General features: G+C 39.4%; 1 protein-coding gene and 1 long non-coding RNA gene across 2 annotated transcripts; one reads left to right on the forward strand and one right to left on the reverse strand.

The window, feature by feature from the left end:
- The first annotated feature begins 42 nt into the window (after positions 1 to 42).
- On the forward strand, positions 43 to 20,547 carry XPOT (exportin for tRNA). Its single transcript, XM_015855478.2, has 25 exons — positions 43 to 172; positions 2,366 to 2,502; positions 4,330 to 4,412; positions 4,815 to 4,871; positions 5,909 to 5,978; positions 6,969 to 7,187; positions 7,808 to 7,992; positions 8,369 to 8,537; positions 8,984 to 9,220; positions 9,513 to 9,551; positions 10,737 to 10,799; positions 12,295 to 12,419; positions 12,720 to 12,864; positions 13,033 to 13,152; positions 13,315 to 13,409; positions 14,161 to 14,230; positions 14,686 to 14,924; positions 15,401 to 15,686; positions 16,719 to 16,908; positions 17,507 to 17,623; positions 17,711 to 17,826; positions 18,389 to 18,436; positions 19,060 to 19,131; positions 19,395 to 19,451; positions 19,959 to 20,547. The coding sequence occupies exons 2-25, from the start codon at positions 2,443 to 2,445 to the stop codon at positions 19,983 to 19,985; spliced, it is 2,889 nt and encodes a 962-aa protein (XP_015710964.1). The 5' UTR covers positions 43 to 172; positions 2,366 to 2,442; the 3' UTR covers positions 19,986 to 20,547.
- LOC116653136 lies at positions 16,811 to 24,120 on the reverse strand. Its single transcript, XR_004306521.1, has 2 exons — positions 23,703 to 24,120; positions 16,811 to 17,225 (listed from the first exon to the last, which is right to left on the reverse strand). It is a non-coding gene; the product is annotated as an uncharacterized LOC116653136 (long non-coding RNA).
- Between the last annotated feature and the right edge of the window lie 53 nt (positions 24,121 to 24,173).

Here is a 24,173-nt window from a genome sequence, read left to right on the forward strand (position 1 = left end):
TCCGCCCTCCCCTGGGCTGCCTTCTCGGGCCGCCTCCTTCTCCTTCTCCTCCTCCCGCCGCCAGCCGAGGCGGCGCGGCCTGCGCGGCCCGGCCCGCTCCCTTATGCTCGTGGCGACATCGCAGCTGTGGGGCGGGAGCCGGCACCGCCGCCATGGAGGAGTGACCGGGAAGGTAACGGCGGCCGGGAGCTGGGCAGCTCGACGGGCCGTTGGCGGGCGGGGGGGCGGCCGAGGTGGCGGCGGCCTCCGCCTCTTTGCCTGCCCGGCTGCGGGGAGCGGCCCCGACACCCCGCGTTGCTCCCGAGGCCGGCGGCGGAGGAGGCCCCGGTCCCTTGGAGCTGTGCCCCTGTGCGGGAGGGACCCGCGGCGTTGGAGGGGGAAGGGGAAAGCTGGGACGGGGGGAACTTTCTAGGCTGTCGGAGAAGTTGTGGGAGCTGCCCTCATTGCGGCACTGCTCGGACATGTGTGAAGCCGACGTAAAGGCTTTGGGTCCGAAAGGACCACGTAGGGTTAGCGAGAAACCTCAGGCTCTGCCTGCTGACACGACCTTGTAAATACCCCCAATTGAATGGTGTAAATGAGGCGCTTTAATCTCTAATTGTTCTGCTGCTCATCACCTGTAGTGTGTGCTCTCAGCACTTTTATGGCTCAGCTCTGCCTGCTGCGTGGTGCTGCACATCTCTGACCATATAATATGTCCACCTCCCTCACCCCAGCTGTGACTGCATTTGTTTCTGGTGTAACTGATGGCCTTCTGAGTGGGCTAGTCAAGCTGGAACTCTTAGAACAGGGTATATGTTAGAAGATCAAATGTTAAATATGCTTGTGTATGCATATTGGAGGGGTATGCAGGGGTAGCAGAGCTGACTGGCTCTGCTGTGAGCTGAACATGTGAAGGGAGCACATCTCTGAGCCATGTTACTTTCAATAGTGAGGCCTGTCAGCAGTGTGTAGGAGATTACTACATGGGGACAGAGATTCTAGTGATAATCAGCGGGAAGAATAAGCCAAAAACAGGCTGGTGTATGTTAAAACAGTTTTACGTGTGTAACTGTGGGCCAGACCCCAAGTGGAAGAAGCCATTTTTCGTGTTTGTTCTTGTCTGGCTGCTCTGGATGTCGGTTATGGGGAAAACAAGCTGGGGGTACAGGGGGAGAAACGTGTTTAGAGCAGCTTTAATCCCTGCAGGTTCTGACCCCCAGCCGGGCGGCTCAGTGTTGTCATGCAGAGCACAGAGCTTGTTTTGCCACAACTCATCGCTTTGTTCCAGACTTTCTGGTTCCTCTGCTGCCACAGTTTGCAATTTTCTTTCCATTTTGTATGAACTTGTAAAAAATTCTCCTTACTAAACCGTCCTTCGTGTTGCATTTAGTTACAGTGATTCTGTAAGGAACCTTACAGAAATACCTGCCTGAAGTCGCGTTGATTGCTGAGCTGTCCCTTTCAGGCTTGCTTCCTCGGCTGTCACTGTGCCACCTTTCTTCCAGTGGGGGAGGGTGGAAGGCAGCGCCTGCACCGGGCACGTAATGCTCAGAAATGGGACATTCTACCTGCAGGCAGATTGAACCAGCAGTTCCTTTGCGTTTTGTCTCTTTCTCTTGTGTGCCTTCTTTCCCCTACCTCCTACGTACTTATGTAACCAGTCCTTCCTTTGGGCCTGAGCGACTCTGTTACCATGTGGGCGCGTGCTTTGATGGCCTGGTGGATTTTCGGTCTCTTTTGCTGTTTAACAAAGATTTTTTACCCACTTTTTTTATCCAGTGTGTTGCAGAATGGCCTATAGAAACACCTGATCTTCACAACTCTCTTCCTTGTTAGCTTTACATTCATGTATCTAAATAGAAATCATCACTAGTAAATTATCATCCATTAATAGGAGCAGAAAACTTTGTTAACAGCTCAGTATGATTTATTCTGTGGTCAGTGTCTGATTCTTCTCTAATGTGTACTTGCTTTAGAAGAAAGGCCTGGGAATGCTTTTGTTCCCATAGAGGAAATACTTTATAAATGATTTTATGAAGCACCTTAACAATATTTCAGAGCTGAGGAGCTGCTTATTGTTGCAGTTGCTAAGCTGCTGTCTATCATTTTAGTAGCTCATCTATGCTTACGTCATGTCTTACCTTGATGTGCTTGGAATTTGACTTCAAACCCATGCACAGAACAGCACATATTAGACTGTTTTCCTGTTATTGAAAGTGGATGAAAAGGTGTAGGATTGTGAGATCTGTATCAGAAGCATTCCTTTTGGTGCAGTGCATACAGTGTGTTTGGGATCTGTGCACAAAATTCTGTGCTTCTCACTGTCCTGCTTTTAGTTTTCATTGCTGTACCAAGCAAATAAAATTTCTTCTTCTATTTTCAGATGATCGTAGTTTCCACTCTGGAAGAAGTGGGCAAACCTGTTAGCAGGACTAGGAAACGGAGAGTATAGCAATAGAGATGGATGAGCAAGCCCTGTTGGGGCTGAACCCGAATGCTGATGCAGACTTCAGACAAAGAGTACGTTATCAACTTGCTTATTTCTCTAATAGATCTTATTTCTCTAGTAGATCGGGGCTCTGCTTCAATGAAAGGGTCTAGTAATTGCTTTCTCGTTGCTTATGCACCAAGGGTTTGTGGTATGTGCCAACTCATGTTGCAAGTGTGTATCTAAGCTGAAAGAAATGTTGCCAGTGCAGTGAAGCTGTGGTTAACTTGTATACAATTTGTTTCTCTGGGCTCTGGCTTTTCCTGTCCTCTCAATTCTAGTCCTTGTTCAGCACCTTATGGGTTCCTGTGGGGTGGAAATATGCCACTAGAAATGCTCATGATTTCCCTTTAATACTTGGGAGGCAGTTTAGAGGCTGGGTTTTTTTTATTATTATTATTATTTATTTTGATTTGTTATTTTGAATGGATTACCTGCCTTGAGAGCCTTTTAATGAAACACGTGGTTTTGAATGGTGGTAGAGTAGTTTAGAGTAACTAAACGTCGTGGTAAGTAGGGACTTAAATGATACAAGAGATGCTCATTTGGAAAGGCATTTCTAGTTTTATGACTGTTTGATGTGTAAATGCTTGCTTATCAAATTGATTCAACTGCGTATAAGATGACATCCAGAGAAACCTTTCAGAGATGAGAATACAAGCATCTTCCTTGGGTGTTCGTAAAACAAGGAATGTATAAGGGAGTTTAAACTGCAATTTGCTGCATCCTGGCGTTGCTAAGCAGCTCGTTAAATCTGTTTGTTGGGGGTGCTTGTCCTTGAAAAAATGAGTATGGCTGAACTGTAATGTTTTGTCTAGAAAATGTCAGTGTACATTTGAAGCTCACAGATCTATTGACCATTTAACCACACAATCTGCATACTTCTAAAATACTTTATGGTGAAAGGTAGTTTTTTACTCCTCGTGCAGGAAGTGACATTATGCAACTTGACTTTATTAAGTATCAAACCTTAGCTAATTGAACCCTTCATTGTAAGGAAGTTAGTGCGAGCTACAGTGATTTCTTGTTTCAAGAACTTAATTGAACTCTCTGAATAATTACATTGATGAATGTAAACAATCAGAATACTTAGAAAAACCTCTTGAAATGCAAGTCTTTATAGGCTTAAAATGATGTTGTCAATCCCACCTGAATTTCAGAAATTATTTACTGATTTGTGTAATGCACCACACTAAATTTGAAGGCAATTATGTCAAGTTAACTGTTTTTAGAAGTGTCTTAAAAGATCTGATAAGCAACTTTGGTATCTAAAATCTGGCTGAAGTATGAATTCCTTAACAGTCTGCAATGGGTTCATGGACTGTTGTCAGCTGGTCAATGAGAGATTGTGTTTGCTTGGAATGTACAATACAAGCAAAGTGGTGTGACAGAAATGGGCTGTTTTCAGTGAAAAAGACCAAGTCTCTCGCTCTGTAGAATTTGTGGAGGGAATTTATAACTTGGACTTGAACTCCCACCCTTGGAAGTTGTATTCAGCACCCAAGTGAGCAAGGCCCTGAACAAAGCCCCATAGCTTCCCCTGCTTTGAGCAGGCAGTTTGGGCTATCACCAGAAGTCGCTTCCAACTCTGCCAGTTATGTGATTCTGACCTTTTAATGTTCAAGTAACAAAATGTTAAGTGGAAGTGAGCAGCTGTGGTGTTTGGATTTGGAGGAACAGTTGCATTGCGTTAATGAGGGATCCAAACAGAAACTCAGAAGTTTCCAAATACCGTGTTTTTTGAAGGAGAGGTGTGTCTAAGTGTGAGCAAGATGTTTTGCTGTGTGCTTTGGGTTTTGTTTTGTTGGCATTTTCTGTGTAGGTTCTTGACCACATGAAACTTAATTGGATGCTTACAGGCACTGGCCTACTTTGAGCAGCTGAAGATATCTCAGGATGCTTGGCAAGTCTGCGCAGAAGCATTAGCTCAGAGTATATACAGGTAACGTAAATAAAAATCATTGCTTATTTCCATTGGTAATATAGACTTTATATACAGTAAGCTCAGAAGTACTTCTACTGAGTAAACCATTCCACTGTTCCATATACAAAGATTGTGCAGTCAGCATTAGTTTTGCACCAAGTTGTGCATTCAGATCCCAAATAATAGGTTGTTGCTGTATTGTAGAATAGTGCAAGTTGGAAGCAAATTCAGGGGCGTGTATCTGTGGAATAACAGTAATGGTTTATGGTGAATACTTCTTTTTTCTTTTGCAAATGATTTATCAGAGCTTCTCTGATTGCACCACATAGTACACAGTCATTAACAAAACTGTGTGACATTTACTTGACAGGGAAGCTTACCACACTGCTATCACTAACAGAATTTTCTCTTCTTTTCTAGTGATGATCACATCAAGTTCTTTTGCTTTCAAGTTCTGGAACATCAAGTTAAATTCAAGTTAGTAATCTCTTTCTCGATGCCAACCATGTAAATCTATTTTGTTTTTCCCTTTTTATTCTGCTTGCAAATAAAATGGCGTGTCACTCCTACTATTCCCAAATAAAAGTTGTCAAAACCCTTACTCTGCAAACTGTTCCCTCAGTGTTGTTGATGAGCTTTAACTGAGCCCACAAGGCTTTTTTATTCCTTCTGCTTTTCCTGGAAGAGGGGTAGTTGGTGTTTAAGCAGTGCACTTTACTTAGCTAGTTGTAACAGCTGTGTTTGGCCCAACACAGACCTGGTCACCAAGTATGGAATGAAACTTAGCGCTTACCTTCAAGCCTTGCTCTGCGCTATCACTGATTTTCAAAGAAGAGTTTGTCCTGCACACAACAGCCTTGCTCAGTACAGAACCCTGGACTTAGACAAAGCCCTGTTTGTGCAGTAAGCGTGGCAGAGATGTTGTGATAAAGTCGTATTTTTACTGAGTTGTGTTTCCGTAGTGTCTTAATTTTAGGAAAAAGTTAAAATAATGCAAGTTTCATTGCACAGAACTGTATTTATTCCATGCTTTGGACTCCTTTAATGTGAGCTTGAACATCATGGCAGAGGTGTCTGCCTCTTGGAATATCATTACAACTGGTTGCAGTGCGCTGAATGTTTGAGCGAGACTGTACATAGGAGTAAGATGTATTTTGTAGCTGGTGATAACATAGAATTCTGCCAGGGGTTGTGTATGTGCCACATAAAGTAGAATTCCTTGTTTGTTTTGTTTTTCTTGTTTTGAGATATGTTTGATAGTAAATGCGCTGTAGGATCAGATCAGTGAAACTCCTTGAGATCTTCAAAGAGTGTAGAACTCAGGTTTTAGCATATACAAATGTCCATCCTTCTCCCCATAGTTTATGGTCAAATGTGTGTTAATGCTGTCTTAAGATCCTGTCCTTAAAGCAGGGCTGCCTTCCTGCAAAATTTCAGGCTGCTTAGTGGAGGCTCCAGTGCCTGGAAATGTAACTCATGAATATATCTTTTGATTTCTTTATGCTTTGTTTCAGATACTCTGAGCTTACTGAAGTCCAGCAGCAGTTAATTAGGGAAACGCTCATAACATGGCTGCAAGCCCAGGTAAGTGTATTTACAGTGGTTTTGCACGGCAGGCTGACATAATGCATTGAGTGCAGGCTGAATGTTTAATCTATCATTCGAGTTTAAAATGGTTTCCTGAAGATATGCATTATTTAATGGTGAAAAACTACTAATGTGCTAATCATTATTAGAAATCCTTTAAATTGTTTGTTATAAGAAAGTTTGTGCTGGAAATTAATACTAAATGTAAAACTCTTACATCAGATAATGATTGTGGTTTAATCCGTTGTGTACGAAGTAAGAAGCATTAACAGTTTTCCTGTAGTGAAGTATCATCTAGGTTCCTGATATTTGTGAGTATCTAGAATAGGAATGGTAATTTTGTTTTTAAGGCCCTCCTGGCCTAAATCCATTTTATTTAGCATAGCAGCAGACATTTGGGAATGAATGGAAAAGACTTTTTAAATAACCCCTCTGGTAAAGTTATATTAGTATATTGGCTACTCTTGCAGAGATGTAGTTACTGTGGCTAAACTTGTAGTAACAGTTGGACCCAAGAGTTTGCAATATGCAGAACCATCAAGCGAACTGATACAAATCTTTTCCTCTTCCTGCCACAATCTAGTTGTCATTCCAGTCCTGTATCAGCAACTGAGATACCTGCTTTGTTTGTAGAAATTCAAAAGTTAATAGAACATGTTACAACTTGAAAAAGAACAGGTAGTTGTGAAATGGATTACAGTGTTTTTAGATTTTTCCTTGGTGTCCCATTTCAGAGGAATTTATGTAAAAGAGGAGGGAGGGAGAGAGAAAGATTGATAGTGACAGCTTCCATTTTTTCCCTAAAGAGATGAGATCTAGAAGAACTTCATAGCATTCTTACTAGCATCTAACTTAGGTAAAACTAAAACTTGTTCTCAGCCAGTAAGGGAGAAGAAAGGTACCACACATCACTCTGCAGAGATCAATGAGCATATGTGATTTTCCTCTACTTAAGAATAAACAAATATAATATCTTGTTTCTACCAGATGCTGAATCCCCAGCCTGAGAAGACTTTCATTCGCAACAAAGCAGCGCAAGTCTTTGCATTGCTTTTTGTTACTGAGTATCTCACAAAATGGCCCAAGTTTTTTTTTGATATTCTATCAGTAGTTGACCTTAATCCACGAGGCGTAGATATGTACCTCAGAATCCTGATGGCTGTTGATGCTGAGCTGGTAGACCGGGATGTTGTTCATACATCAGAGGCAAGTTATTATTTCACATTCATATTTGTTTTAAAGTTCAAAAAAATTCTCTCTTTCAATTACAGTAGAAGATTTGCAGAGAGGTTTGGTGGTTGTTTTTTTTTTTTTCCTATGGCAACTCTGCCTTACAGTCATTAGGGGATTTAGATCCTAAAGCTGTGTGTTGTTTAATGCTTTTAATGCTTTCATACTTATGAGTACATGATTTATTTTTTTGTTTTTGCTTGAAGAGCTAGCAAACAAAAACTAATGGGCTGAGTTAGCTGACTTGGTGCTAGACTGACTCATTTCAGAATGGTAATATCTTCTAGTGCATGTTGAAGGAGTCCTAACAACAAAAATCCATTTAATCACATAGAGAACTTTTTTCTGTCTTGCCTTCCTTTCTTCAGTGCCTGGACATCGTGGTAGGAAAAAAGAAGGAAAAGCTATGCTTTGGTTTGGTTTGGTTTTTTATTTCCTGCAAGAAAAATAAAGGTGCTTTTTCTGGGTTTTTGATTTGAATTGTTTGTCTTGGTGGAACAAGTGGTTTCTGGTAGTGGATACAAGAACGCTACTAGCTTGAAAAAATGCTACTAGTGAATGACAAGATTGATTTATTGTTTTTGTTGTGTTGACAGGAGGCTCGTAGGAACACTTTATTAAAAGACACCATGAGGGAACAGTGCATTCCAAGTCTGGTGGAGTCGTGGTACCAAATCTTGCAAAACTATCAGTACAGTAACTCAGAGTTGACATGCCAGTGCCTTGAAGTTGTTGGAGCCTACGTATCCTGGATAGATTTGAGCCTGATAGCCAATGAAAGGTATGGGCTTTTTGATGGAATATTTAGATGGGAGAGAAGTCATCAACAGCACTTGTTAGGATGCTGCCCGTATTTCCATGAAACTACATGAAAACTTTTCTTAGAATAGAGGCTTTAATTGCATGTAAATAATTGAGACTTCTGTTTTATTAGAGTGATTGAATTTGCAAGCGAGCTGATATAATGACCAAAACAGACACTGCACCATTTGCTGTATTCTCTTTAAAATATATCAAGTACTGCATTTAGTCAGTACAACAGACTCTATAATGATTTCATTTATATAAGTCGTTTTTTATTTTGTGCATGAATAGTACAAAGCTTTTGTATGATGTTACTGTGGATTTTTAAGTACAAACTTCTTTTTTTTCCAAAGGTTTATAAATATGCTGCTAGGTCACATGTCTGTGGAAGTTCTCCGGGAAGAAGCCTGTGATTGTTTGTTTGAAATTGTAAATAAGGGAATGGACCCAATTGATAAAACAAAATTGGTTGAATCTTTATGTCAAGTATTACAGTCTGCTGGCCTCTTCAGTATTGATCAGGTTTGTAAATTGATTTACAATAGCAACAAGTTATAGGCTTCATGCAGTTCTTAAACAAGCAGACTACAGAAAACTGTGAAAATAAATCCACAGATGTAGGGAGAATCAGCTGTTTTTCATCACTGTTAAACTTCTCATACTGAAATAAAAGGTGGTTATTACTATTCTTTATTCATTTAAATCACAATTTATTGCACTCTGTGTGTCCTCAGTATGAGGGTATTCTGAAACTCCTAAAGTATGTTTCACATACCATTTATGCTGTTCCTATGTTTTGTTCCTTTGTATCCTTCCTTAGGAATTACTTTACAGCAACAACTCAGGAGTTGTTTCTCTAAGAATCTTAATTCAGTCTCAAACTTATTAACAAGTAGCACCATCCTTAAGTTCATGCCACGTAGACCTAAGTTCTGCTAGTATTTTTAATCAAGTATAATTTCTTACAGGAAGATGATGTGGATTTTCTGGCCAGATTTTCTAAGCTGGTCAATGGGATGGGGCAAGCATTAATAGCTAGTTGGACTAAACTTATAAAAAGTGGTGATATGAAGAGTGCTCAAGATGCTTTGCAAGCAATTGAAGCAAAAGTGTCCCTAATGTTGCAACTGCTAATTCATGAAGATGATGACATCTCATCTAATATCATTGGCTTTTGTTATGACTACCTTCACATCTTGAAACAGGTAAGCATGCCTGACTTCAGTTTAACATTTTTTGATATATTATTTGCTTTGATTTTGTTGGAATATATGAAGCTAATGCTTTGTGTGAGCTGTCTTGCAAAATAGTCTTTTGACTAATCAGCGTTCAGTATTTTCACAGGCTGTGGATGTACTGTTTGTAGTTTTGTTTAGAAATCTGTAGGAACTGTGTTAAATCCTGCTTCATGTGGTTTTTAGGAAGCAAACCTGTATTTTGCTATTGGTAAGAAAGAAGTTGCTATACAAGAAATAACACTTGAAATTTCTTTTCTAGCTTTCTGCACTTTCAGACCAACAAAAAACTAACGTGGAGGTAAGTATTAACTTTTTTTATTAAGGATTCTTATTGACATTTAGTCAGAACTATTCATTTTGTTGCAACAAATTGTGTACAATTTATATGCTTTAAGACATCCAGGAGACAATCATTAAAATTAACTTGTAAACCTATATTGAATTGTATATGAAGATGAAAGCTATGTAAGTGCTTGGTCTTCCCAAGCAACCTCAGTGCTGTAAGCCTGCCTTGCAGTGCTCCTTGACAACTTTTTTGATAGAACGTTTTTTAACCAAGACAGAAGATGTACTGCTCGTAAGTAAAACTTACGGAAGAAGCTGCTGATCAGATGTAACATTTGTACTTAAGATGAGCAGCTGTGTGCTAAGTATATATGGAGCTATGCATTAAGCTGAAGTTTATGAGCTTAATTTTATGCATTAAGCGTTAAGATAAGTCAATATATTTGTGTCCAGTTTTGGAAGCAGAAAACTTTGTATCTTCTTTTCAAGTCAAATTACTACAGCAGCACACTTAAGACTCTTTAAATCTGAATGTGTTGCTATCTAGATATCTATGCTTATGTTGAACTTGTTTTTCTACTGAACTTCTTGTTATTTCTCAACTGTACTGAGCACATCTTGAGGGTTTTGTTAGACTGAGAAATTGTCATAGCAACCTTTCTTCATTCATTCAGTTCGCAAAAAGAAAATGTTTGGAAACATCTTTTGATGAGCCAATTTATCTTTCTAGCCTGGGGAAAAAGTAAAAAGAAACCCAATCCCATGACTGCTTTTGAAGATGCTGAGCTGCCAGAGAAATAATTTTATGATGAAGCTGACCTTCCTCTTTGAAATATAATTTCACACAGCCTGTTTAGCTTCCTATGCCTCATTCAGTCATCTCTAATTAGTTCTTTTTAGTGTGAACTGAACTGCACAGGTTAGAAGTAGGAAATAAAGACAGATAATGCTGCTAGATGGAGGGCTCAAAGTCATTTATACCGTGTATCTAAAATTGCATGTCTGTAGTTTGGATAGAATCTATCTGTTCCAATATGCACAGTTAATTCTTCAAAACTTCTGAAAATAGTCATTCAAATGGGATGTAAATGTTTACAAATCTTTTAACATTTGTTATGATGTTTCCTTTTCAGTAGGATTTTGACTGTTGCTTCTTATTGCTTGTCTGCTTCTACACTTACAGTTCTGTTTATCTTAGGCAATCATGTTGGCTGTTATGAAGAAGTTGACATACGATGAAGAGTATAATTTTGAAAATGAGGTACTGTATGAATAAACCGACAAATGCAACTTGAATTGCACATCATAAAACTTTCTCATACTCTAAAAATTCCTGTCTTTCTTAGGCTAGGGATTTGGATGTACATCTGTAGATAGATATTTTCCTGTGGGAAAGCTTTTGTTTTATTTAAGCTTAAGAGCATGTCTTCATAGGGCAGAGCAACACAGTAAAAGGATGTACAAGCAGTTTACTTAAAATAATAACTCTGTTTTTGCACAGGGCTTTTCCTAGACAAATATGACCATGCTGTTAGTTAAGCGTAGCTGTTGAGCTGGCTTATTCAGCATGAGTTTGCATATTTATGCTGTTATGCAAAGCCATTTGAGAACAAACATTTGAGAAACACTTAAGAAATACCGCTCAACCTATTTTAGATGGAAGAGGTCAAACTTCTGCAAAAATAAACTAAAAGAGGAGGACAGTCTTTGATTTCTTTCTTCCCATTGTACCTCTGTTAGCCAGCAGTCGTGGCTGAATGTGTTAGGCAGTTCTGCTGTGGGCTATTCAGAGAGCTGTGATCTTGGAGGTGAACTTGGACTATATGTAGTACATGTTAAATGTTTCTGTCAGATTAATTTTAAAAATCAGCTCGATGCTGAGGGGCAACATCGTCGTGAGGAATTAGTCTGTTTTCAAGAACTGGGTCAGAAAGGCTTTTCTAAGAACGTTTTCTTTCTTGTTCGCAGTTCACTCTGAAAGTAAAGCCTCCTGTTTATTTCTGTGGAAGCTACAACAGATACAAAGAGCACAATAATGCTATTTGATAGAACATATTCTCAGCTACAAAACTATTTTTCAACTTAGTCACCAGCATTAGTTCTGCATATTTGCCAGCAATGAATAAAAGCTTGCATGCCAAGCTCATCAAAATCTTTCCAGGCTGACCAGAAAGTGGCTTGTCTTTATTTGACTATCAGCACTGCTGAAACACGCCAGCCACCACCTCACTGCACTTGCATCCACTGTTTGGTTTCCATAAAAATTGAGCAAGCATCAATAAATGCCAATGGTCCATTTTTTTTTTTTTTTTTTTTATGCATAAGTGACACACCTTTGCTTCCTGTGCATTTCCACATCAGATGCCATTGTGTGAGATTGCCATCATATTGTCTGTCAAATGACAATGTGGTAGGGTACTGGTGGAAATATTGAACCTCTGCTGCTGTATCAGCCTCTGATGTCCTAAGCTCACATAATAAAATAGGAGACTTTTGAGTGCTCTTGGTTAAATTTCAGTTTGGAAATACTTTATGTGTTTCTGGATTGAATGCAGTGGATCCCAGTGTATTGCAACCAGACAATAAAGGAGCTAGCTGCTATGTTGCAAGGTTATTATTGAATTTTCCAATAATGAAGTATTTTTCTTGCATATACATATTTTTGTTTGGGGTGCAACCGTCTGAAATGGTTCTGGATTTAAGGGATTCTGGATTTAAGGGTGAGAATGTGCTTCACTGATGTGAATGTTTTGCAGGGTGAAGATGAAGCAATGTTTGTGGAGTACAGAAAACAGTTGAAACTGTTGCTGGACAGACTCGCTCAGGTCTCACCAGAGTTACTGTTGGCTTCTGTCCGCAGAGTTTTTAACACTACACTTCAGTAAGTTTGTTTGTTTACCTAAATACAATTCCCATAGCTTTCTTGTGTTTCTGTCAGGCTTTGCACTAGCAGTAAGTATGAAGTAGCACAGCAAAGCCTACTGATAAAATAAGCTACTAACAGCTTTGGTAGTATGACTTTGTATAACTTTGTGATAAAAATCTCACCCAGTTACTTAAAAAGAAGTAACTTTCTTTTTGTAACCTTGTTAGTAGCTGGGTTCTTTTGTTTGTTTGTGTTTCTTCCGGTGGTGTCTCTTCATAATCCACATGTGACTAACAGGATCTTCTCATTCTTTAGGAACTGGCAAACGACACGATTTATGGAAGTAGAAGTCGCGATAAGGTTGTTGTATATGTTGGCTGAGGCTCTTCCTGTATCTCATGGTGCTCACTTCTCTGGTGATGTTACAAAAGCTACGGCTTTGCAAGACATGATGAGAACGGTAAGCAGGTGTTACTTGGGAACTATTTGAAAATGTTAACATATACTGAAACATTTCAATTTGAATGGCTTATATTAATTACCAGCATTTCACGTGCATTGTGGTTTGGTGTTATAAATGGCTGAAGTACTAACTTGCTAATGTTTTTTGTTGTTTCTTCTTTTGTAGCTAGTGACTTCTGGTGTTAGTGCCTATCAACATACATCAGTGACCCTGGAATTCTTTGAAACAGTGGTTAGATATGAAAAATTCTTTGCTGTTGAACCTCAGCACATTCCAGCTGTTCTAGTAAGTTTCATTTCATTTACATATTCAATTAGATAGGCCTACATGTGTTGTTTTGGCTTAAGAACTTATTTTCTGAAGGTCACTAAAGAAATAAACCTATCTGAAATAGTTGGATGATTAGCTTTCTCTCCTTGGTTAGACTGAAATACTTTCTGATTGCAGATGGCATTTTTAGATCACCGTGGTCTTCGCCATTCAAGTCCAAAAGTACGAAGTCGAACAGCTTACCTTTTTTCCAGATTTGTCAAGTCTCTTAAGTGAGTAAAACATGTACAAATGTATTTGTATGATGCAAAAAGCACATGTACAGTAAATTCAGTGCATCTTTGAAACAAGCAGGGTTTTAAGTGGACTGCTGTGAAACAAACTAGTGTTCTTACAGAGGTGTCCTGAATAAAGAACTCGAATGTATATTCTTAGCTTATTTTGACAATATGTTAAAACTGATCAACTGTGCAAGTATCTGCTTTGCTTTTCGTCAGTTAGCACAGTTGAGAGTCTTCAAATCCACTCACTATCAAGTGTAACTTCCCTGTATCTAACCAAATTCTGAGTATTTACAAAATGTATATTGACAGAGTTCACTCAGACTGTTGTAGCCTTTCAGATAGTCCCGTCTTGTTGGTCTAATTTAACAGGCATATTTGGATGTAGAGGCAGGAGAACCTCTGAGGTGGTGCAGATTTCAGAAAGATCGTATTTCTTAGTGAAAATACTTTGCTCAGAAAAGTGATGCTGTTTATGCCATTTTAAAAATAATTAGGTAGAGAAGTAAATGTGTATTTTCCACCCTGCCGTGTATCTGTTTTACTCACTGCAAGCACCATATGCATAACTCAGACTTGTCTACAACAGTGTTCTGATACGTTAAGGGATGTTCTGTACTGAGTAGGTAGTTTAATGTTGAGATTTACAACGTAAGGAAAATGCCAGCAGTTTTGTAAAAACAAGGAAAAAAAAAGCCCAACCCACTTGTACATGGTGTTTTACTCTTGTGTTTTACTCCAGTAAGCAAATGAATCCCTTTATTGAAGATGTTCTGAATAGGATACAGGATCTACTGGAACTCTCTCCTCCTGTGAGTATTAACAGCAGGTTTTTGTAATAAATAAGGCTTGTGCTTATTCATCAGTGTGCCCAAATAGTGACTGAATTGTGAGCGTAGTACACGAACATTTAAATACAAATGATTGTTTGATTTATTTTTTTTATTATTTTCTTTTTTTTAGTGAGATCTCCTGCTTGTGTTCGTGCCTAACTTTTAGTAACTTCTGCTTATTTGGGTTTCTGTGTATAGGCTAAAGAGAGATATATAGAAGGCTTTTTGAATTGTATCAAAATACTCGTTCTTTCAACAATATTTTACCATCTACTCAGTAATATTACTTGGGCAGGAAGAGAATAAAGGTATTTGTATTATAGAGATAAAAGAAATGTGTGATTAAAGAAAAAGGAATAATTTCAGCTTTTTTATCAGAAGATGACTTTGATAGAGGACACTGAGTGAATTATGCCTGTTGTCTTCCATCTTAGGAAAATGGTTACCAAGCTCTGTTAAGCAGTGATGATCAACTTTTCATTTATGAAACGGCTGGAGTGTTAATAGTTAACAGCGAATACTCAGCAGAAAGAAAACAAGCTCTAATGAGGAATTTGTTGACTCCACTGATGGAAAAGTTCAAGGTATTGTTAGAAAAACTGATGATGGCACAGGATGAGGACAGACAGATGGCACTGGCTGACTGCCTCAATCATGCTGTTGGGTTTGCGAGGTAGGTGCTGTACAGTGTCTGTGTGTTTCTGACTGGAGTAAAATGGAGTTTATTTTAAAGAATTTAAATTGAAGAGTTTACTGGGAGGAGAGACTGAGTATCTATCTGTAATTTATTGACCTAGAAAATCTCAGCGGTTGTAGAATTTCAAAGTTCCCTTAAAATAATAAACAAACAAAAAAAGAACGAAAAGGGTGTAGAATGTAGAGAATAGTGCATAATACAAACTTCCTCTAGGAACTGTCTGGGGCTGTTCTGATCATGTGTTGTTGTGGTACATTAGAATTTCATTCTCCAAAAGTTGCCAAAGCGTAACTCCTTCTTATCGGATAATTGCTATTTCTGTTGTTTGGCTCCCACTCCACAAAATATGATGTTCTAGTTAAATGTCTGGGCTTTAAGTGTACGTTGTTCTCAGTTTTATTGCTTCTCCATTCTATTGAGTCTATATAAAACTTGTTGCATTGCTTTTACAGCCGAACCAGCAAGGCTTTCAGCAATAAGCAAACTGTAAAACAATGTGGCTGCTCTGAGGTATATCTGGACTGCTTACAGACGTTTTTGCCAGCTCTCAGTTGTCCATTACAAAAGGAAGTTCTGAGAAGTGGTGTCCGGACTTTCCTTCACCGTATGATTATTTGCCTAGAGGAAGAAGTTCTTCCATTCATACCTTCTGCCTCTGAACACATGCTCAAAGATTGTGAAGCAAAAGATCTTCAAGAATTCATTCCACTTATAAACCAAATAACAGCTAAGTTTAAGGTATGATATTACTAGTAAACAGTCTTCAACCACAGGCACATGTTGCTGGACTCACAGTACCAAAAAAAGTATTTTTCCATGATTTATCTCAGAATTCTGTTTCTAAACTTTCAAGGTTAGTATTTGAAAATGAAATGTTACTTGCAGCACAAAAATATCACTACGCACCACTGAAGAGTCTGGAATGAGTCTGTCCTCATATCCATTGCTTGATCTCCAAAAGTGTTCAAGTGTCAGTGAATTTTAGTGGATGCCATTTTTTCCACATGAAGAAATTCAGTGACACACTTTTGCTCCATAAGTACTTCTGTGTCAGACATGGTTCTGTCAGACTGCCCCTCTCTTGCTGTCTGCCACGTGGCAACAAGATGTAGAGGGATATTGGTGGAAAGGTTCAACCTCTACTGCCATATCCATCAACATCAGCCTCTGGCACTGTGGGCCACATAATAAAATAGGAGGCATTACTTTTGGAGCAGCCCTTGTGGTATAGGAATCATTGTTGTATGAGAAGGTCAAGAAGTCCAATAAATAGGTTTAAATAAGTCTTCCTGAAGAATGCAAAATTTAGATTATTTCTAGGAAGGAGGAATGTGTTTTGTGAGCAGTAAAATAGAGCCATAATATGACTTGTGTCAAACTGGTATGTGGACCTTTGGAATATACTTCTACAGAGTGGGGGTAAAGGAATTTTGGGAACAAATTAAGTATTTCAGAGATGAGGAAGACTTCTGTTAGTGAAGTCCTTTTCACAGCTCGCACTACAAGCAATTCACAGTGGATAAAGGGAGTCTCAGGTGAAGAAAATGTAAAAAGAAGTACGTAGGAATGAGATTTGATGACTACCGTGTGTTCAAGTTTAATGCTTAACTTCTTATGGCACTACTGTTCTTATTACGTGCTGAAATAAATAGCCTAGCTTCATTAGGCTCACCTTGAAAGACAGGAATTGGAAACTAAAACTTCACAGCTTGTTACTAGTGTTCATTTTCTGTGGCTGCTTGAGCTCATACCTTCTTTCAATTTCCACAGACACAGGTTTCACCTTTTCTGCAACAGATGTTTATGCCACTACTTCATGCTATTTTTGAGGTGTTGCTTCTTCCAGCAGAGGACAACGACCAGTCTGCTGCTTTAGAAAAACAAATGTTACGGAGGAGTTACTTTGCTTTTCTGCAGACAGTAACTGGCAGCGGAATGAGTGAAGTCATAGCAAATCAAGGTGAGTAGTTCAGTTTCTCAAAGGATGTCACCATAGTTGCTCTCATTTAAGTTTTGTCTGCTAAAATCGTTAATCTCCTTCCATGTAATATTAATTATGTTAATATTAGTTCGTTCTATAGAAATTTACGTGGGACAAGTGATAAGGTGGAATGGTTTTCCATAGTCAAAAGTCTAGTTTTGTGATTATTGTTTTACTGAATATCTCTCTTAGTCTGTATTCCACAAATATGGCCAGGGATTCAAAAATCTTCAGGGTGACTTGTGTGGAAGGTAGAGCTCAGATTTACTCTCCACATCCTAAAATGCTGGTGATACCTGTGGGGGAGGAAAGGATGACGTTAAGAAGTGCTAAGAGGTCTCTTAAAAGAGGCATCTTGGTAGTTGCAGTAAGCCAAGAAATTGTAAAGAAATCAAGTGGAAATAAGCAAGCTTCTATGATGCTTTTGTGAAATGTGATAAAAATACATTGTATTGTACTGGAAGTGAGCTACTTGGGTGCTGCTGAGTTTTTAACTAACCCCATCAACAGTAGTGCAGAACTACAGAAACTCTTACGTTGCAGGTTTGAATGACAAGTTCGCTTTAATGTGTTTAAGGTGCAGAGAATGTGGAGCGTGTGTTGTTCACCGTCATCCAAGGAGCAGTGGATTACCCAGATCCTATTTCTCAAAAGACTTGTTTTATTATTCTTTCTAAGCTTGTGGAGCTTTGGGGTAAGGCTGTCTTTCCATAATTTCCATGCAGCTACTACTAATTCTGAAGCACGGGTAGAACATATACCATGTTATTTGTCTTTTCAGGAGGGAAAGATGGACCAGTAGGTTTTGCAGACTTTGTCTACAAGCACATTGTCCCTGCATGTTTCTTAGCACCTTTGAAGCAAACGTTTGACTTAGCAGATGCCCAGACAGTATTGGTATGTATCACCATTGGGTTTTTTGCTGTTACTGGTTGTTGTTGTCTTCCTATCATTGCCACATGGCAGGTTCAGTAGAAAAAAAGGAAAAATGAAATGGCCCCTTGGTATTAAAGGTTGTCTCATCTTAGAAAGAAAATATCTTATGTTTTTTTAACGGGGTACCTTAATAGCTTGCTCTCAGATGTTATGGTGCTATATTCTATAGTTCACCTATGCTCAAAATCAAGCTAGAGAATTGCAGGTTTGAGTATTTGATGCTGATCTATCTGCCTTGCCTATCAGCTAATATTCAGTGGAAGCAAACATGCACAGATCGCAGCTGTTCCTTGGTTTGTCTTGGGTTTAGTTGTGGCAGATGCTTCTTTGGTAAGAAACAAAAAACTGAAGGGAACAAAAAATAGAAAGGAAATATTGAGGCTGACTTAGCATGGGATGAGGAAAAAGGAAGGAACAACTGCATAAACTAGCCCTTGCTCTGGGAGTTATTTTAGGATCTTTGGATGGAAATACTTAACCAGCAGACTGACTGAACGATCAAATGTTATGCATTACATTACAGGCTTTATCAGAATGTGCAGTGACATTAAAGACAATTCATCTCAAAAGGGTAAGCTTCGTAATACTTTGCAGGGAGTAACTCTTGCAGGTTTCTTTCTAATGCTTTTATCCGTTTCTCAAAATCAGATGTTTTCTAAGATTCATTACTGTTGTGCTTTTATATATTTTAATAGGATGGCTATAGTGCTTTGTTAGGAACAGAGAATTAAGAAGTTCTACTTCTTGATAATATATTGCAAAATATCGACTCCTTAGCTAAGGGAGAAAAATCTGATTGCTTTTTAATCTACTACTTGAGCTAACCTGAAAAAGCAATTAAAGATGTATGATAAAGCCCTTCTGAAAAAAATAAGGTTATTTTTCAGATTTTGAGACTAGATTGAGAAACGTTTATGGAAGAAAAGAATATTTCTTTGGCCACTGACTAAAGCACTACTACATATTTCAGTTTAAATGGAAAACCAAGTAGTTTCCGTGTTCCATGTTACTGTGGCCTTTAACTTGCTGGCTAATTTTTCTCTCAAACATGAGTTGAAGTCATATCTAAACAACAAAATAGGAGAAATATAGATCTGTTTTAAAACTCTCATGTGCCATACAGTACAGGGCTATGACTTGCCATACAGATGTACAAAACTACACTTGAACAAACTGTGTGCTGCTTTTCTTTAGGGTCCTGAGTGCATTCAGTATCTTCAGCAAGAGTATTTGCCTTCTTTGCAAGTAGCTCCTGAGATCATTCAGGTAGGAGTTCCTAAATGAACCTTTGGAAAACTGTTAAGATGCAGAAATCTTAAATGGGAACAAAATGCTTACCGACAAAACTGTTCTGTTGTCCCTCAGTAAAAACTGGTCTGATATTGCACATTGGAATAGAATTAATTTAGCATAAAGAGTGAAGTCGTTAAGGAAAATACGAACTAAGATCAATAGTTGTATGTACAAAGTATACGTACATAGTGTATCTCAAGTTCTCTTGTGCTTCATGTGCTTATTCTTCCTTACAGGAATTCTGTCAAGCACTTCAGCAGCCTGATGCTAAAGTTTTTAAGAATTACTTAAAGGTAAAGATTTTGTTTCATTAAATCACTTTTAATTGTGTGAACACTGACACATAATTCAGTCAAGGTAGTGACCTGAAATAAAACTGAAATATAGAATGCTCTGGCATCAGACTCAACTGATAGATAGATAAGCTTTTAGCTGTTGGAAATCTCCAAGTTGTACAAACAGTTACATGGAAGGAAGGAGCAATAACAATAAAAAACCAGCATCAGTAGAACTGCACGTATGCTTTGCACGCTGCCATTTCTTCAGTAGCTCAGTATTGCTGTGGCTTGCGTTGCTTATTAGTTGAAATAACAGACAGATGTACTGTCATTAAAGTCAGTGTGTAAGAAGACTTCATTTTTGGGGCTATGAATTTAATCAAATAGTACAAGACGCATCCTTGAAACTCTTGGTTCATTATGTTAAAGAAATTGAGCTCTGACAAACTATCTCACACCTCAGCCTTTCCATGTCTTAAATTCAGATTTCCTTCTTATTTGTTTAATCATATATTTTAACAGGTGTTCTTCCAGAGAGCAAAACCCTAAGGAAAGGACTGGAATCTCATGTATCTGTTTCCATAATCAAGAAGTCTGGTTGTTAATTTATAAACAATGCTAACTCTTGTGCCATTCAAACTGGCTTTGTCCTTTCAAAACGTTGCTTTGTGCTCACATCCAGTACATATTTCAGCCTTTGCATATAAAGAAAGAAAAATGCAAATACCCCACTTCTGTGTCTCAAACATGAAGGTATGTGACAACATGTAAAGTTGCCTGTATCCCTACACAACACTTCTATTATGTATAAGATGATTTAAACTTATGCTGTAACGTGTATGGCAATAAAATGACACTTATTTTTTTGAAATTAAATATAAAATTCCCTTCAGACCATAGAAATGGTTATTAAAATATGTACATTTTTGATACTGAGTAAAATGTTTTCATAAGACATAAAATTCATCTGTTCATGTACGGTGACATGAAAATAAAACAATCAAAGTCATTTTTGTAGATAGTCATTTCATTGAAGTTGTCTTAATGATAAAATATATATATATACCTCCTATAAACAGATTGGTTTAATAAATGAATTCATTTAAAAGTAGCATCTGGTTCTATTTATTTTTTTTTTTATTTAATAAAAATAAAATGTTATTCACTGAGATATTTCAATACCTGAAGGGAACTTACTCCCAGGAGGGGAGTAAACTCTTCAAAAGGGCTGACAATAGCAGGACACGGGGAAATGGTTTTAAGTTAAAAGAGGGAAGATTTAGGTTGGATGTTGGGGGGAAGTTCTTCACTAGGAGAGTGGTTAGGCCCTGGAACAGGCTGCCCAGGGAGGTTGTGGATGCCCCGTCCTTGGAGGTGTTCAAGACCAGGTTGGACAGGGCCCTGGGCAACCTGATCTAGTAAAGGTGTATGTTTGGTGGCCCTGCCAGGCAGGGAGGTTGGAACTACATGATCCTTGAGGTCCCTTCCAACCCGGGTCATTCTGTGATTGTGTGTGACTCTGAATCGTTTTGATTCAGTCTGTAAAGCTACAGCATTTAGGTGTTTGGCTGTTACATTTAAATAGAACCGGGCAATTTGACTTGGATAGTAAGTTGTATTAGTCTTGCATGTGGAAGATGCAGGCAGAAAGACAGAACCGCATCCATGAAAATATGAGGGCTGCTGTGAAAGTAATACCTCCTGTTTTGTTATGTTGGCCCACAGTGCCAGAGGTGGATGTTGGCGGTACAGCAGTAGAGCCTGTAGCCTGCAATATAACTGAGTAATTCTCTCTGCTTAACGGTAGTAGGTTCTTTATCCAATTGAAATGGAAAGCAAATGAGGAGATGGATCACAAGCAACAACCTTGAGTAGTGCGTGGTGGTGTTTTAAGGATGCTTTTTAATGTATGATATAGCATTGCTATATATCTGCCTTGTCTAGACTAAAAATGCATAAGCATCACTGTGGTAATAACTCCTCCTTTTGTATACAACAGTACTTCCCCCTGAAGAGTAAAATGTTATTAAGTAAGGAAACAAGGTTTACAAGTCTTTAAGATAAAAAGCGTGCTTTGGAGATAGAATATTTAATTTACAAGCTGGTGTTGTTCTTAAAGGCAGTCAGCCTTTAAGGCTTGCAAAGCCTTTTCCAGGTGTGAATTAACATCAGTGAATTCCATGCCAGGACAGGTGAGAGATGCTTCCTCTCACAGAGTGACTCATCAGTTGAGGGAAGACGCTTCACCAACTGGTTGCTGCCCAGAGAGTCAATCTGCCCATATACCCTCTCAGTTCAGCCTTGACTTGTCTGGTGCTGTAACAAGATTATTCACGGTGAAAAGCTAATCTTGAGAAATAAACACAATTTGGTTTTGTGTCTGTATGTGTCCACAGACTGTCTCGGGAGATTACATTTGGTATTAGTATCACATTTGATATTTCCTGTTTGCGACGAGGTGGGTTGCTGTAGATCAGACAGATGATGTTTGTTACACAGGCACGTGGCAGGAGAGTGCCCTGGCACACTTCTTGCATTTATTACTCTAGTGAGGCTTCTTCCTCCCACCTTCTTTTCTCTGTTCTTGCTTAATACGTTCATTACTCACTATATACCATGCAGTTCAGAAAAGTAGGAGATGGCAGGCTCTGGAACAAGCCTATATATATTTTTTTAGCCTAGTAATGTCACTGACTGTCAGCACTAGCCTCTGTACCACTGAAATCTAGAGGCTTCTTAACAAGAGGAAGTCTATCATTTGTAGACTACTTAACATAAATACTTTCGGACTAAAATTTGCCTGGGAGCATCAACTTGTACTTCTGATAAATCGATTTGAATGACTTCTGTGGTTGGGAAAAAGGCAGAGCTAATGAGAGCTGTCAGACATCATGGAATTGTTTCCCTTCCCTCTCTACAGAACTACAGAAGTGGAAATGGATTAAATGATGTGGAACAAAGAAAGGTAGTTCCAGGTGAAGCTGACTGCTTAATAGATGTGCTTACTCTGATTTAGTTGCCATGCCTCCTAAGTATTTAAATCAGATGCAGAAAACAATTTGGCTATAACAATAAAATAGCTCAAAAGCTTCAAAGGAATATGCAGGAGAGGCAAGACAAAACACTTTGTGGGAGATGAAGGCAGGCAGTAAAAGCTTTGTCTGCAAGGCTGAGGTTCTAACTTGCCCTTTCCTGAGCCAGAGCCCCTTCCAAAGGGCATTTCAATTAGTCCTGCTTCTTTGCTTCCTTTCTTCTTCTTCCCCACTTTAAAAACAGAGAAGCTATGTCACGCAAAGCACGCAAATGGGATCCGTGTGCAGAATGGGCAGGCAGCATTCTCCAGGAAGAAGTCCCGGGATGTTGCTCTCTATCAGCCAAGTTCCACAGGATGCCAGAGGACGGAACTCCTGTGAACACTGTATCGCTTCCAGTTTCACATTGAACAGGCCAACAGCCAAGGACAGGAACAGATGTCCCCACAGAAGCAAATACCACCTTCGCCTGGGCCTTCCCAACTAAAAGGTCAAAAGGACATTGGAGAACAGCTTCAGCACTTCCTCTACCATTAGCAGGTCCTACTTGGGTATCCACATCAGTGGAGGGCACAGCTCCAGCCCTCATGGGATCTCATCTCTAATGACCAGCACGCAGCTTATGGCAGCGCTATTTTTCCCAAGGGTCCTTCAGAACAGCAATACATGCTTGACTACAAGTGTGACTATTCCTCTCATGCTCAGCGTGGAGTGCGCCCTGCTCTCATCACTTTAACAGCTGCAGGCCTTCTGAACACCAGGCTCAATTTTCCCATCAGCAATCCAGTCACACCAAGGACTGACAAGCACATTGCTGGTGTGTTCAATTGTGCTGTACAGAGAGTCGTGAAAGACTTAGAAGAGTCTAGAACTTAAGTTTCCCCAACACGTAGGTCAAATGCTGGTGCCTAGGCCACAACCCTGCCTATGGAAAGAATCAGAGAATCAGAGAATGGGTTGCAAAGGACCATAATGATCATCCAGTTCCAACCCCCTGCTATGTGCAGGGTCACCAACCACCAGACCAGGCTGCCCAGAGCCACATCCAGCCTGGCCTTGAATGCCTCCAGGGATGGGGCATCCACAGCCTCCTTGGGCAACCTGTTCCAGTGTGTCACCACCCTCTGAGTGAAAAAATTCCTCCTAGTATCTAATCTAAACCTCACCTGCTTTAGTTTAAATTCAGATTAGGGACTACTGTTGGGGTATTGCACATGCTTACCAGGCTTCCTACCTTTTGGATCCATCTTGTGGCTGAGGCAGAAGGTAGTGAGTGCAATGTGTCTGGGGCAATGTGTGCGGGAGCTGCCTCATGTTTGCAGGGTCACGGACCTTGTTTTGTGTAAGATTTCTCTGGGGTAATCTGCAATTCTTCACTTGAGTTATTATAAGTTAAATAGTCCAATCTTTGTTGTTGCTTTCCAGGCGTGCATCCACAGCAGCTGGTTTCCACTCTCCCGTGTTACTGTCTCATTGATGGGCTGTCCAGAGGATCCCATTGAAGGGAGCAGATGCTGAAGAGATTTAACTGCTCTCAGTTCGATCTCTCAGTTTCACTCTCTCCTTTGAGCCAGTTGCTCAAGAAAATAAAGGGGCAATGAATCTACGAACAACATGAAGGCCTGTGACGCTCCTCAAGTGCGATGCTGAACTTTACCCGACGTGTGGACACGTTTAACCCCGTCGCTGTGTTCCCCCGGCCCAG

Source organism: Coturnix japonica, chromosome 1, assembly GCF_001577835.2.
Source record: "Coturnix japonica isolate 7356 chromosome 1, Coturnix japonica 2.1, whole genome shotgun sequence".
Lineage (NCBI taxonomy): Eukaryota > Metazoa > Chordata > Aves > Galliformes > Phasianidae > Coturnix > Coturnix japonica.